A 15,209-nucleotide genomic window follows, 5' to 3' on the forward strand; every position below is an offset into this window, starting at 1 on the left:
CCTCCGAGAAAACATTACTTGTTCGGATTTCACCTAAAGGCACAACAGAGCGACGCGTTAATTGGCTGCACCGTTGGATCCGCTTGGTTGTTTAAATTGGTGCGTGCGGGCGTCGCTGGATTATTCGTTGACTGTACACGAAAGAACATAACCGTTAAGAATGTCTGGACGTGGCAAAGGAGGCAAAGTGAAGGGGAAGGCCAAGAGCCGTTCTTCCCGCGCCGGACTGCAGTTCCCCGTGGGTCGTATTCACCGTCTGCTGAGAAAGGGCAACTACGCCGAGAGAGTGGGAGCAGGCGCTCCCGTGTACTTGGCTGCCGTTCTTGAGTACTTGGCCGCAGAAGTCTTGGAGTTGGCAGGCAACGCTGCCCGCGACAACAAAAAGACCAGAATCATTCCCCGTCATCTGCAGCTGGCCATCCGCAACGACGAAGAATTGAACAAACTCCTGTCCGGCGTGACCATCGCGCAGGGTGGTGTCCTGCCCAACATCCAAGCGGTGCTCCTTCCCAAAAAGACACAGAAAGCCGCCAAGTAAAAAGATCCTATAGTTGTGTTGTGTGCAGCACAAAACCAAACGGCCGTTTTCACGGCCACATAAGCTTTTCGAAAAGATACCTACATTACAAACGAGTTGAAACGTAAACAATTATTATAGCTAGAAAATAATAGAAACACACGAATTCAATAATTTTCAACACAGAACAGAGATCAAACATCAAAGAAAGTGTTATATATTTAATGATAAATAAATGTATTAAGTCAATAACAAAAGCAATAAATTTAAAAATTGACTCGCATGTATATTCGTATATGTACGTTTTTTCTTTCTCGTTATAGGCAGTTGAATCCAAACCTTATAGGCCTGCGTACAAATGTTGAATTCTCACTTATTACTTGAATGCTCACTCAACAAAGAGATAAGAAAAGAAAAAAAAAACCCATTTCATTGACCAATTAAGACTAGAAACTGCGGAAATCATCTAACATGGCGATCTAACTTTCAATTTTTTCCTTTAATACAAATATTTTTAAATATGATCATTATTTTATTAACATATTCAAAAGATCTGTAACTCCAGTTAAATCCTTAATGTTTCTTCTTCTTTTTTTTTTCCCCCTCGCTATTGTTTTATATGATGATTATTTAGACAAAATTCCTAATTGATAAAATAGATAAAAGTGATGAATATAAGAATCTCATAAGAATAAGAAGATGTGGTTTATATTATGTCTTGAATGTTCTTATTCAAAAAAGTGTGCTTCCCATAATAAGAGTGAATAAAAGCAACTCGATGCCAGTTTCCGGATACTTACAGTACTAACACAATTAAACACTGGTAGTAAATTTTCTTTCGAATAGACTACCGATGCGAATGACTAAACGACATTTTTTTTTAACACTTTACATTTATTGCGATGTCCATCACTGCGCCGTGCAGCACATCTGCATCGTCACGTGACATATAGATGCAGGGAATCATGATCTGCACGTGGAAAGTGTGCAACCAATTTGATGCTTGTATCAATGTATTGTATTGTCTTGTATTATATACTGGTTGTCTTGTTCAACTTGAAAGATATAGATTTTAAATACATTGGCTTTTGACCACATTCTGTTTATTTACATGTACTCAATTATTTGTGTGTGTAAATTACAAGAAACAAATTAATATCAATGAATAAGCTACTCCCATGATTCGCCTTTGTTCGTCTCTCTCTGTCTCTCTCTTATGTATAACTACTAATTAAGTGAGTGTTCTACAATTATTAAATACACGCCCTTTTTATGTGATTTTTTTTTTTCATGTAATTTACAAGGATGTCAGTTATGTATATTCTTATGATATAATTATACTGAGAAATTCAGACGTTGTACCACCGAATGTGGTACGTTACGTACGGTCTGGATCTTCCCGGTGTCCTCGGTGTTATAATTATAAAGTAGGTGTCATGTATTTAAATATTCGAAAAGAAATTATATGTTGTCCCTTTAAGGGGGTGAACATCCACTGATCTAGAAAGTATATTAGATATATATTTGAACATTCAACAATTTGTGAGATTCCGTGATTTCTCTTCATATGACCCTTTTGTTTGTTTGTTTGTTTGTTTTTTTTTTTGTTGTTTTGTTTTTGTTTTGTTTTTTTTCTCTCCATTTCATATGAAATGCAAGGCACACATCACTATCCATTGTGCGCGTGTTTGTGCCGAATGTTTGCATTTTCATTCGGATTTTAAGTAACATATAAGACAATTGAAAGAAATGTACATGTATGTTTTATCGCATAGCAATGTAGTAAGTACTTCAATCCCTTACTCGTGTTCTATTCCTCTTGTTTTCGTGTTTTAATCAAAATTAGTCGCTTCTGGGCTCCAGGGAACAGCGCATTTTCAGAATCAACAGACAATTCCTCCTTTAAAATGACAGATTAAGAACCTTAAACGGAAACAGTTATGTAGGAAAATATTTCAAGAAAACGCACAGTGACATATTTGAGAAAATTAAGTAAAATTGGGAGGACAATATCGGAAAAATTACAGGTATTGAAACACAAAGTTGGACGAGTTCAATCCTCTACGCTGTCGACAATTGGGGAGTTTTCACGGAGGTCCGCGCTCGCCGCCACTCAAATAAGGCCATCGGCGGAGGTGATTTCATTCATTTCCTTATCGTCGATAACGTCGTTCACATCAGTTGTAGAAAACAGGACAAAAAAATTATGGCAGACGCCGCACCAGCAAAATCCCCCGCCAAGAAGAAGGTTTCCAAACCCAAGACGGTCCCCGCCCATCCCAAGTACATCGAGATGATCAGCGCTGCTGTGGCTGCCCTGAAGGAGCGCGGAGGTTCCTCGAGACAAGCTATTCTCAAGTACATCATGGGCAACTACAAAGTCGGTAATGACGCCTCTAGTGTCAACACCCATCTGAAGATGGCCCTCAAGAACGGAGTCAAGAAGGGAGTTCTCAAACAGGCCAAGGGTACAGGTGCCAGTGGTTCCTTCAAGCTGGGAGAGAAGCCCAAGACGGAGAAGAAACCCAAGACCAAAAAAGTCACCAAACCTAAGGCTGCCAAGCCCAAGAAAACGACCAAACCCAAGAAGACAACCGGGGAGAAAAAGCCAACAGAAAAGAAAAAGGCTGTTAAGAAACCTGCAGCACCCAAGAAGGCCGAGTCTCCCAAGAAGAAAGCAGCTACTAAGTCTCCCAAGAAAGCCAAGGCAGCTCCAAAGCCTACGAAAACCAAAGCGCCCAAGAAAGCCACAGCCAAGAAGTCAAAAACCCCAAAGAAAGCCACCAAGGCGTAGGCTGCCAATTGTCTTAAACCAATTACAAAAGCCCTTTTCAGGGCTACCAACATTTTTAGAAAAGATGCCTCTATTACATACATGTACTAATGGAAACACAAAATGAATAAACAAGAAGTACACTTACCTATTACACATAGTTTATTTGTCTTCGACTGGAAGCAAATTACAAAGTCATGATAATATTAACATGCTGTTTCTGAGAAGAAGAAGAAACAAAAGTCAGTTTTTATTTTGTTTACATACCCTCCCTCAAGTAAATAAAATTTTACTTTTTCCACATCACAACGCCTACGCAAACTATATGGCCATTATTATTAGTGTTATCATTCTAGTATTTTTTTTTCTTTTCTTTTTTTTGAAGTTTTATTATTATTATTAATTTTCTTTATTTTATTTAATTTTATTTATTAATTTATTTTATTTATTTATTTATTATTATTATTATTATTGTTAATATTTTTTTTTCTTTTTTTCCCCCCCCCACTTTATTTGGAATCAAATGTGGAACGAATGGAATAAAAGTTCATGCGTACCTATTGAAAGACAGATACATACATTCTTATTCGTTTCATTTATTTATTCTTTTCATTTATTCATTCATTCATTTATTTAATTATTCATTCATTTAATTAATTATTCATTTATTTGTATTATTTGTTTTGTTCTTGTTTTTGCAACAGGGTAATTCCTGTTCATCCTATATGCACCATTCTGATTATCTGCAAGTATCATGATACTTAGTAATATTACTGGGCTTGTTCAGATAATGGTAGGAGGAAATAATGACAAGAAATATATAATATATATTTTTCGAAAATGCATTTTGCTTCAATAACGAATTGAAAATATATGTATATATATATAATAAATAATTCTATTTTCTATTCAATTGACGTTACATTCATCCCCATTATTCACCATATATATATTTAAAAAAAAAATATTTGACTATATGTATCTGCAGTGAAATCATGTGTCAAAAACCGACTTGATTTTCTTTTTCTTTTGGGGCAATTCTGTGGATTGAAACTACCTACAGACGTAGCCAATGGTCATCTCGTTCACCTGACTAATCGTAGCGAGTGTTACTGCGGGCACCAGCCAATCGACTAAGCCGACTGGTAGACCGCAGCGATTTTCAACTTGAGCTTACAAAGATATATAAGTTCACGGCGCAACACTGCCACTTCATTCATTCGAGTTTGAATAATCTGAGGAGATAGCATGGCACGTACCAAGCAGACGGCACGAAAATCTACAGGAGGCAAGGCCCCCAGAAAACAGCTCGCTACCAAAGCTGCTCGTAAAAGCGCACCAGCCACGGGTGGCGTTAAGAAACCGCATAGATACAGGCCAGGAACTGTCGCCCTCCGTGAAATTCGGAGATACCAGAAGAGCACTGAGCTTCTCATCAGGAAGCTGCCATTCCAGCGCTTGGTCCGGGAAATCGCTCAGGATTTTAAGACCGACTTGCGTTTCCAGAGTTCAGCTGTCATGGCTTTACAGGAAGCAAGCGAAGCTTACCTTGTTGGTCTCTTTGAGGACACCAACCTGTGCGCCATTCACGCCAAGAGAGTAACCATCATGCCCAAAGACATCCAGCTGGCCAGACGTATTCGTGGAGAGCGTGCTTAATTTTAAGCTGTATTTCAAGTCCTAAAGCAAACGGCCGTTTTCACGGCCACCTACATTCTTCGAAAAGATGCCTTCTGTTCAGACGTTGAAACATCTCTGAAAATAATGTTGAATTATTTGGCCGAAATTAATAAATTTTATCAAATTCAGCGAACAATGCCCCCAAATTGGAAAAAAAAAAAAAAAAAAAAAAATGTTGAGACACAATACATCCTTCAGTGAATATATCTGTGCCTTGCATATATATAATTACATAAATTATGAAAGAGCACAATGCTAGACAATTTCATAGTACTATTGTCATCATCAATTTGTTGTAGAAGTTGTCTACACATCTTGAAACTATATTTTGTACAAGTCCATCAACCTGCCCCTCTAGAATACATTCAAGAATTTTGCGAAATAAATTAGAAAATAGCACAATTATTTAAATAGAATATGATGGAATGTGTCGAAGCAAAAAATAATAACAGTATTACAACTTTATCTCATTAGTTCTACAGCTATGCACATATGCGAGTACATGCATTTCAGAACTGCAATTCCGTATTTCATTTATATTCAAAGTATGATTTTTATTGATTTCTAAACAACGTCAAATATAACGATATTCGTTCTAACGTGGCGTGTAATAAAATGAAAAAGGCTCATTTATAAAGCCGGTTTGGTCACTGCTTAAAGTTGCCTTTGAAAATTAACTGAGAAAAGAGGAAATCAAATAAATGATCACATCTATAACTAGATATCATAAATGAATGAGAATCAAAAGTTTCATTCAGCTTCTACATTTTGTATTATTTCGGTGTTATCTGTCACACCCCTTTCCTTTGAATAACTTAATCCCCACCCACCCACCCACGTTTTAATTATCATTCGGCAACAACGGTATTTATTTTGTTAAACTCAAAGCAAAAAATACTGAAATAAAAAAAATAACAACAACAAAACAAAAAATTGTGTATGTTTATCCTAAAAAATTATGATGCTGTCTGTCCTGCTTGATATAATTCCCCTCTCTCTCTTTATCATTTTTATTCATTTTCTGTCATGTTTTTTTTTTTTTTTTTTTTGTTGTTGTTTTGTATACCAGTTTGTATAAAATGTATATATGTACCTCCACGTACCAATATTTTGGTTTAGGTGAATAAATTGAACATAAACTTGCCTATATGTGAAGAAATTAAAGAATCAAAATTAATTAAATGTGGTTAAAATTCCTGTGGGGCAAGAAATGTAAACATTCCCATCATGCCAAGCTGACCAATCGTAAAGCTTGTCACAATACCGCTTTGGTAACGTTCCGAACTTTTCAAAGCATCGTGCGCTCTCACGGGTCCTCAATTTGGACTATAAATTAGGCAATTACGCATGATCAGTTCATCAGAACAGTACTACTGACTGAACTTATAACATGTCTGGACGTGGCAAAGGAGGAAAAGGTCTTGGAAAAGGAGGCGCTAAGCGACACAGAAAAGTCTTGAGAGACAACATCCAGGGTATCACCAAGCCAGCCATACGCCGTCTTGCTCGCCGTGGTGGTGTCAAACGTATTTCCGGTCTCATCTACGAGGAAACTCGTGGAGTTCTTAAGGTTTTCTTGGAGAACGTGATCCGAGATGCTGTAACCTACACGGAGCATGCCAAGAGAAAGACCGTCACAGCTATGGACGTGGTCTACGCCTTGAAACGCCAAGGACGCACCCTGTACGGATTTGGAGGCTAAAGAATTCAGTTTGACAGTCAAGACAGAAGTTTAAAACAAACACAAACGGCCGTTATCACGGCCACCCAAATTTTTCGAAAAGATGCCTCTAAAACATCGTTAAGACAGACATTTACTTACTGAGTACTTGTTATACAGATATTCACTGTACAAAGTTGAATACAGAATGGTTGTAAGTGGTAAAATAAATACACAACAATAACAGAGTAAGACCCTTTATGTCGTAATATTTCCTCAAAACTATATACAGAGCAACAAATATGTATTGAATTTAGGTTTGGACAAGAAATATTGAATAAACACACACAAACAGTATATATTATTTAATTTTTTTTTATTATTATAATCATATATTAAAATAATAATGCTGCTGTCTTGAGTATTATTTTGAGGGATCGATCTACCGACAATGACAGGTACCAACTGGCGCTGAGTGACATGCTTTTTTTTCTTGTTTAACAATTATGACTAATGTTAGACAATTAATTGTCAATGTATAATTATCGCATTTTGGTCATTGCACTTTTATTGATGTATAATTACTGATTGAAAATTCCAATATGTCAATGTCAAAGAAAGGGGAGGGGGGGGGTCTTGAATTTATTTATCTGTTTCATTGATATTAGCTGAATTGAGATACTTTATTATCAATTATATAATGTACGCTGATAATTAATTCAGTATACAGAGGACAAATGAACCAGGATTTTGTGTACATCAGATGGACCTCGCATGCTTGTATTTTATTTATATTTGAAGATACAGTTATTTCAGATATATGCTTGGTTGTACATTCAAGTTATTTGTGAATAAAATTTGGCTCTCATTCATATAATAATACCTACTTGTATTTCTTTATTTATCCTACTTCTGTTATTATAATCAGTTGTAAACAATGTGGGATTTTTATACGTTTGCCACTTTTACGAGCACATGCATTCACATTGTAACACTCGTACATATTATTTGTGTCTCAATAACGCATGTAATATGAAGGTATCTTTTCTAAAAAATTAGTTGGCCCTTAAAAGGGCCGTTTGGTGTGTGTACTTGCAAAATGAGATTATTTGCTGCTGGTGTACTTGGTGACGGCTTTGGTGCCCTCAGATACGGCGTGCTTGGCCAGTTCACCGGGCAGAAGGAGACGGACAGCAGTCTGGACCTCTCTGCTTGTGATTGTAGATCGCTTGTTGTAGTGGGCCAAACGAGAGGCTTCGGCAGCGATTCTCTCAAAGATATCGTTGACGAAGGAGTTCATTATGCTCATGGCCTTGCTGGAAACACCAGTGTCAGGGTGCACCTGCTTTAGGACTTTGTAGATGTAAATGGCATAAGATTCCCTCCTCCTCTTCCTCCTTTTCTTGTCTGTGCTCCTCGGTGTCTTGGCCTTGGTGACTGCTTTCTTGGCGCCTTTGGATCCGACTTTGGGTGGCATGATCTCAAGTTGACAGGTCAAACTGAAGAGATGAATAAAGTGAAATGGTAAAATTTACTATTTATATGCGAGTAGGAGGAGAAGCTTGTTACGGACCTCCGAGAAAACATTACTTGTTCGGATTTCACCTAAAGGCACAACAGAGCGACGCGTTAATTGGCTGCACCGTTGGATCCGCTTGGTTGTTTAAATTGGTGCGTGCGGGCGTCGCTGGATTATTCGTTGACTGTACACGAAAGAACATAACCGTTAAGAATGTCTGGACGTGGCAAAGGAGGCAAAGTGAAGGGGAAGGCCAAGAGCCGTTCTTCCCGCGCCGGACTGCAGTTCCCCGTGGGTCGTATTCACCGTCTGCTGAGAAAGGGCAACTACGCCGAGAGAGTGGGAGCAGGCGCTCCCGTGTACTTGGCTGCCGTTCTTGAGTACTTGGCCGCAGAAGTCTTGGAGTTGGCAGGCAACGCTGCCCGCGACAACAAAAAGACCAGAATCATTCCCCGTCATCTGCAGCTGGCCATCCGCAACGACGAAGAATTGAACAAACTCCTGTCCGGCGTGACCATCGCGCAGGGTGGTGTCCTGCCCAACATCCAAGCGGTGCTCCTTCCCAAAAAGACACAGAAAGCCGCCAAGTAAAAAGATCCTATAGTTGTGTTGTGTGCAGCACAAAACCAAACGGCCGTTTTCACGGCCACATAAGCTTTTCGAAAAGATACCTACATTACAAACGAGTTGAAACGTAAACAATTATTATAGCTAGAAAATAATAGAAACACACGAATTCAATAATTTTCAACACAGAACAGAGATCAAACATCAAAGAAAGTGTTATATATTTAATGATAAATAAATGTATTAAGTCAATAACAAAAGCAATAAATTTAAAAATTGACTCGCATGTATATTCGTATATGTACGTTTTTTCTTTCTCGTTATAGGCAGTTGAATCCAAACCTTATAGGCCTGCGTACAAATGTTGAATTCTCACTTATTACTTGAATGCTCACTCAACAAAGAGATAAGAAAAGAAAAAAAAAACCCATTTCATTGACCAATTAAGACTAGAAACTGCGGAAATCATCTAACATGGCGATCTAACTTTCAATTTTTTCCTTTAATACAAATATTTTTAAATATGATCATTATTTTATTAACATATTCAAAAGATCTGTAACTCCAGTTAAATCCTTAATGTTTCTTCTTCTTTTTTTTTTCCCCCTCGCTATTGTTTTATATGATGATTATTTAGACAAAATTCCTAATTGATAAAATAGATAAAAGTGATGAATATAAGAATCTCATAAGAATAAGAAGATGTGGTTTATATTATGTCTTGAATGTTCTTATTCAAAAAAGTGTGCTTCCCATAATAAGAGTGAATAAAAGCAACTCGATGCCAGTTTCCGGATACTTACAGTACTAACACAATTAAACACTGGTAGTAAATTTTCTTTCGAATAGACTACCGATGCGAATGACTAAACGACATTTTTTTTAACACTTTACATTTATTGCGATGTCCATCACTGCGCCGTGCAGCACATCTGCATCGTCACGTGACATATAGATGCAGGGAATCATGATCTGCACGTGGAAAGTGTGCAACCAATTTGATGCTTGTATCAATGTATTGTATTGTCTTGTATTATATACTGGTTGTCTTGTTCAACTTGAAAGATATAGATTTTAAATACATTGGCTTTTGACCACATTCTGTTTATTTACATGTACTCAATTATTTGTGTGTGTAAATTACAAGAAACAAATTAATATCAATGAATAAGCTACTCCCATGATTCGCCTTGTTCGTCTCTCTCTGTCTCTCTCTTATGTATAACTACTAATTAAGTGAGTGTTCTACAATTATTAAATACACGCCCTTTTTATGTGATTTTTTTTTTTTTCATGTAATTTACAAGGATGTCAGTTATGTATATTCTTATGATATAATTATACTGAGAAATTCAGACGTTGTACCACCGAATGTGGTACGTTACGTACGGTCTGGATCTTCCCGGTGTCCTCGGTGTTATAATTATAAAGTAGGTGTCATGTATTTAAATATTCGAAAAGAAATTATATGTTGTCCCTTTAAGGGGGTGAACATCCACTGATCTAGAAAGTATATTAGATATATATTTGAACATTCAACAATTTGTGAGATTCCGTGATTTCTCTTCATATGACCCTTTTGTTTGTTTGTTTGTTTGTTTTTTTTTTTGTTGTTTTGTTTTTGTTTTGTTTTTTTTCTCTCCATTTCATATGAAATGCAAGGCACACATCACTATCCATTGTGCGCGTGTTTGTGCCGAATGTTTGCATTTTCATTCGGATTTTAAGTAACATATAAGACAATTGAAAGAAATGTACATGTATGTTTTATCGCATAGCAATGTAGTAAGTACTTCAATCCCTTACTCGTGTTCTATTCCTCTTGTTTTCGTGTTTTAATCAAAATTAGTCGCTTCTGGGCTCCAGGGACAGCGCATTTTCAGAATCAACAGACAATTCCTCCTTTAAAATGACAGATTAAGAACCTTAAACGGAAACAGTTATGTAGGAAAATATTTCAAGAAAACGCACAGTGACATATTTGAGAAAATTAAGTAAAATTGGGAGGACAATATCGGAAAAATTACAGGTATTGAAACACAAAGTTGGACGAGTTCAATCCTCTACGCTGTCGACAATTGGGGAGTTTTCACGGAGGTCCGCGCTCGCCGCCACTCAAATAAGGCCATCGGCGGAGGTGATTTCATTCATTTCCTTATCGTCGATAACGTCGTTCACATCAGTTGTAGAAAACAGGACAAAAAAATTATGGCAGACGCCGCACCAGCAAAATCCCCCGCCAAGAAGAAGGTTTCCAAACCCAAGACGGTCCCCGCCCATCCCAAGTACATCGAGATGATCAGCGCTGCTGTGGCTGCCCTGAAGGAGCGCGGAGGTTCCTCGAGACAAGCTATTCTCAAGTACATCATGGGCAACTACAAAGTCGGTAATGACGCCTCTAGTGTCAACACCCATCTGAAGATGGCCCTCAAGAACGGAGTCAAGAAGGGAGTTCTCAAACAGGCCAAGGGTACAGGTGCCAGTGGTTCCTTCAAGCTGGGAGAGAAGCCCAAGACGGAGAAGAAACCCAAGACCAAAAAAGTCACCAAACCTAAGGCTGCCAAGCCCAAGAAAACGACCAAACCCAAGAAGACAACCGGGGAGAAAAAGCCAACAGAAAAGAAAAAGGCTGTTAAGAAACCTGCAGCACCCAAGAAGGCCGAGTCTCCCAAGAAGAAAGCAGCTACTAAGTCTCCCAAGAAAGCCAAGGCAGCTCCAAAGCCTACGAAAACCAAAGCGCCCAAGAAAGCCACAGCCAAGAAGTCAAAAACCCCAAAGAAAGCCACCAAGGCGTAGGCTGCCAATTGTCTTAAACCAATTACAAAAGCCCTTTTCAGGGCTACCAACATTTTTAGAAAAGATGCCTCTATTACATACATGTACTAATGGAAACACAAAATGAATAAACAAGAAGTACACTTACCTATTACACATAGTTTATTTGTCTTCGACTGGAAGCAAATTACAAAGTCATGATAATATTAACATGCTGTTTCTGAGAAGAAGAAGAAACAAAAGTCAGTTTTTATTTTGTTTACATACCCTCCCTCAAGTAAATAAAATTTTACTTTTTCCACATCACAACGCCTACGCAAACTATATGGCCATTATTATTAGTGTTATCATTCTAGTATTTTTTTTTCTTTTCTTTTTTTTGAAGTTTTATTATTATTATTAATTTTCTTTATTTTATTTAATTTTATTTATTAATTTATTTTATTTATTTATTTATTATTATTATTATTATTGTTAATATTTTTTTTTCTTTTTTTTCCCCCCCACTTTATTTGGAATCAAATGTGGAACGAATGGAATAAAAGTTCATGCGTACCTATTGAAAGACAGATACATACATTCTTATTCGTTTCATTTATTTATTCTTTTCATTTATTCATTCATTCATTTATTTAATTATTCATTCATTTAATTAATTATTCATTTATTTGTATTATTTGTTTTGTTCTTGTTTTTGCAACAGGGTAATTCCTGTTCATCCTATATGCACCATTCTGATTATCTGCAAGTATCATGATACTTAGTAATATTACTGGGCTTGTTCAGATAATGGTAGGAGGAAATAATGACAAGAAATATATAATATATATTTTTCGAAAATGCATTTTGCTTCAATAACGAATTGAAAATATATGTATATATATATAATAAATAATTCTATTTTCTATTCAATTGACGTTACATTCATCCCCATTATTCACCATATATATATTTAAAAAAAAAATATTTGACTATATGTATCTGCAGTGAAATCATGTGTCAAAAACCGACTTGATTTTCTTTTTCTTTTGGGGCAATTCTGTGGATTGAAACTACCTACAGACGTAGCCAATGGTCATCTCGTTCACCTGACTAATCGTAGCGAGTGTTACTGCGGGCACCAGCCAATCGACTAAGCCGACTGGTAGACCGCAGCGATTTTCAACTTGAGCTTACAAAGATATATAAGTTCACGGCGCAACACTGCCACTTCATTCATTCGAGTTTGAATAATCTGAGGAGATAGCATGGCACGTACCAAGCAGACGGCACGAAAATCTACAGGAGGCAAGGCCCCCAGAAAACAGCTCGCTACCAAAGCTGCTCGTAAAAGCGCACCAGCCACGGGTGGCGTTAAAAAACCGCATAGATACAGGCCAGGAACTGTCGCCCTCCGTGAAATTCGGAGATACCAGAAGAGCACTGAGCTTCTCATCAGGAAGCTGCCATTCCAGCGCTTGGTCCGGGAAATCGCTCAGGATTTTAAGACCGACTTGCGTTTCCAGAGTTCAGCTGTCATGGCTTTACAGGAAGCAAGCGAAGCTTACCTTGTTGGTCTCTTTGAGGACACCAACCTGTGCGCCATTCACGCCAAGAGAGTAACCATCATGCCCAAAGACATCCAGCTGGCCAGACGTATTCGTGGAGAGCGTGCTTAATTTTAAGCTGTATTTCAAGTCCTAAAGCAAACGGCCGTTTTCACGGCCACCTACATTCTTCGAAAAGATGCCTTCTGTTCAGACGTTGAAACATCTCTGAAAATAATGTTGAATTATTTGGCCGAAATTAATAAATTTTATCAAATTCAGCGAACAATGCCCCCAAATTGGAAAAAAAAAAAAAAAAAAAAAAAAAAAAAAATGTTGAGACACAATACATCCTTCAGTGAATATATCTGTGCCTTGCATATATATAATTACATAAATTATGAAAGAGCACAATGCTAGACAATTTCATAGTACTATTGTCATCATCAATTTGTTGTAGAAGTTGTCTACACATCTTGAAACTATATTTTGTACAAGTCCATCAACCTGCCCCTCTAGAATACATTCAAGAATTTTGCGAAATAAATTAGAAAATAGCACAATTATTTAAATAGAATATGATGGAATGTGTCGAAGCAAAAAATAATAACAGTATTACAACTTTATCTCATTAGTTCTACAGCTATGCACATATGCGAGTACATGCATTTCAGAACTGCAATTCCGTATTTCATTTATATTCAAAGTATGATTTTTATTGATTTCTAAACAACGTCAAATATAACGATATTCGTTCTAACGTGGCGTGTAATAAAATGAAAAAGGCTCATTTATAAAGCCGGTTTGGTCACTGCTTAAAGTTGCCTTTGAAAATTAACTGAGAAAAGAGGAAATCAAATAAATGATCACATCTATAACTAGATATCATAAATGAATGAGAATCAAAAGTTTCATTCAGCTTCTACATTTTGTATTATTTCGGTGTTATCTGTCACACCCCTTTCCTTTGAATAACTTAATCCCCACCCACCCACCCACGTTTTAATTATCATTCGGCAACAACGGTATTTATTTTGTTAAACTCAAAGCAAAAAATACTGAAATAAAAAAAATAACAACAACAAAACAAAAAATTGTGTATGTTTATCCTAAAAAATTATGATGCTGTCTGTCCTGCTTGATATAATTCCCCTCTCTCTCTTTATCATTTTTATTCATTTTCTGTCATGTTTTTTTTTTTTTTTTTTTTTGTTGTTGTTTTGTATACCAGTTTGTATAAAATGTATATATGTACCTCCACGTACCAATATTTTGGTTTAGGTGAATAAATTGAACATAAACTTGCCTATATGTGAAGAAATTAAAGAATCAAAATTAATTAAATGTGGTTAAAATTCCTGTGGGGCAAGAAATGTAAACATTCCCATCATGCCAAGCTGACCAATCGTAAAGCTTGTCACAATACCGCTTTGGTAACGTTCCGAACTTTTCAAAGCATCGTGCGCTCTCACGGGTCCTCAATTTGGACTATAAATTAGGCAATTACGCATGATCAGTTCATCAGAACAGTACTACTGACTGAACTTATAACATGTCTGGACGTGGCAAAGGAGGAAAAGGTCTTGGAAAAGGAGGCGCTAAGCGACACAGAAAAGTCTTGAGAGACAACATCCAGGGTATCACCAAGCCAGCCATACGCCGTCTTGCTCGCCGTGGTGGTGTCAAACGTATTTCCGGTCTCATCTACGAGGAAACTCGTGGAGTTCTTAAGGTTTTCTTGGAGAACGTGATCCGAGATGCTGTAACCTACACGGAGCATGCCAAGAGAAAGACCGTCACAGCTATGGACGTGGTCTACGCCTTGAAACGCCAAGGACGCACCCTGTACGGATTTGGAGGCTAAAGAATTCAGTTTGACAGTCAAGACAGAAGTTTAAAACAAACACAAACGGCCGTTATCACGGCCACCCAAATTTTTCGAAAAGATGCCTCTAAAACATCGTTAAGACAGACATTTACTTACTGAGTACTTGTTATACAGATATTCACTGTACAAAGTTGAATACAGAATGGTTGTAAGTGGTAAAATAAATACACAACAATAACAGAGTAAGACCCTTTATGTCGTAATATTTCCTCAAAACTATATACAGAGCAACAAATATGTATTGAATTTAGGTTTGGACAAGAAATATTGAATAAACACACACAAACAGTATATATTATTTAAT

At 37.1% G+C, this 15,209-nt stretch overlaps 8 protein-coding genes across 8 annotated transcripts; 7 read left to right on the plus strand and 1 right to left on the minus strand.

Annotated features, from left to right (window-relative positions):
• The first annotated feature begins 160 nt into the window (after positions 1-160).
• LOC133177648 (histone H2A) lies at positions 161-538 on the plus strand. Its single transcript, XM_061312588.1, has one exon. It carries the CDS (start codon positions 161-163, stop codon positions 536-538), a length of 378 nt encoding a protein of 125 aa, XP_061168572.1.
• A 2,185-nt stretch (positions 539-2,723) lies between these two features.
• On the plus strand, positions 2,724-3,311 carry LOC133177642 (histone H1-delta-like). Its single transcript, XM_061312583.1, has one exon. The coding sequence runs from the start codon at positions 2,724-2,726 to the stop codon at positions 3,309-3,311; it is 588 nt and encodes a 195-aa protein (XP_061168567.1).
• A 1,051-nt stretch (positions 3,312-4,362) lies between these two features.
• On the plus strand, positions 4,363-4,949 carry LOC133177650 (histone H3-like). Its single transcript, XM_061312591.1, has 2 exons — positions 4,363-4,373; positions 4,538-4,949. The coding sequence occupies exons 1-2, from the start codon at positions 4,363-4,365 to the stop codon at positions 4,947-4,949; spliced, it is 423 nt and encodes a 140-aa protein (XP_061168575.1).
• A 1,411-nt stretch (positions 4,950-6,360) lies between these two features.
• Positions 6,361-6,672, plus strand: LOC133177641 (histone H4). Its single transcript, XM_061312582.1, has one exon. It carries the CDS (start codon positions 6,361-6,363, stop codon positions 6,670-6,672), a length of 312 nt encoding a protein of 103 aa, XP_061168566.1.
• Positions 6,673-7,735: 1,063 nt separating this feature from the next.
• Positions 7,736-8,107, minus strand: LOC133177640 (histone H2B-like). Its single transcript, XM_061312581.1, has one exon. It carries the CDS (start codon positions 8,105-8,107, stop codon positions 7,736-7,738), a length of 372 nt encoding a protein of 123 aa, XP_061168565.1.
• Positions 8,108-8,362: 255 nt separating this feature from the next.
• On the plus strand, positions 8,363-8,740 carry LOC133177649 (histone H2A). The gene has a single exon (XM_061312590.1). It carries the CDS (start codon positions 8,363-8,365, stop codon positions 8,738-8,740), a length of 378 nt encoding a protein of 125 aa, XP_061168574.1.
• A 2,184-nt stretch (positions 8,741-10,924) lies between these two features.
• Positions 10,925-11,512, plus strand: LOC133177643 (histone H1-delta-like). The gene has a single exon (XM_061312584.1). It carries the CDS (start codon positions 10,925-10,927, stop codon positions 11,510-11,512), a length of 588 nt encoding a protein of 195 aa, XP_061168568.1.
• A 1,226-nt stretch (positions 11,513-12,738) lies between these two features.
• Positions 12,739-13,149, plus strand: LOC133177644 (histone H3). The gene has a single exon (XM_061312585.1). The coding sequence runs from the start codon at positions 12,739-12,741 to the stop codon at positions 13,147-13,149; it is 411 nt and encodes a 136-aa protein (XP_061168569.1).
• Positions 13,150-15,209: the final 2,060 nt, after the last annotated feature.

This window comes from Saccostrea echinata, unplaced genomic scaffold, assembly GCF_033153115.1.
Source record: "Saccostrea echinata isolate AGI-Se365-2 ecotype Australia unplaced genomic scaffold, CSIRO_AGI_Sech_v1 ptg000196l, whole genome shotgun sequence".
Classification (NCBI taxonomy): domain Eukaryota; kingdom Metazoa; phylum Mollusca; class Bivalvia; order Ostreida; family Ostreidae; genus Saccostrea; species Saccostrea echinata.

Bases quoted from the DNA above. Each gene is read 5' to 3' on its own strand.
- LOC133177648 (XM_061312588.1), top strand. From the start codon at position 161: ATGTCTGGACGTGGCAAAGGAGGCAAAGTGAAGGGGAAGGCCAAGAGC.
- LOC133177642 (XM_061312583.1), top strand. From the start codon at position 2,724: ATGGCAGACGCCGCACCAGCAAAATCCCCCGCCAAGAAGAAGGTTTCC.
- LOC133177641 (XM_061312582.1), top strand. From the start codon at position 6,361: ATGTCTGGACGTGGCAAAGGAGGAAAAGGTCTTGGAAAAGGAGGCGCT.
- LOC133177640 (XM_061312581.1), bottom strand. From the start codon at position 8,107: ATGCCACCCAAAGTCGGATCCAAAGGCGCCAAGAAAGCAGTCACCAAG.
- LOC133177649 (XM_061312590.1), top strand. From the start codon at position 8,363: ATGTCTGGACGTGGCAAAGGAGGCAAAGTGAAGGGGAAGGCCAAGAGC.
- LOC133177643 (XM_061312584.1), top strand. From the start codon at position 10,925: ATGGCAGACGCCGCACCAGCAAAATCCCCCGCCAAGAAGAAGGTTTCC.
- LOC133177644 (XM_061312585.1), top strand. From the start codon at position 12,739: ATGGCACGTACCAAGCAGACGGCACGAAAATCTACAGGAGGCAAGGCC.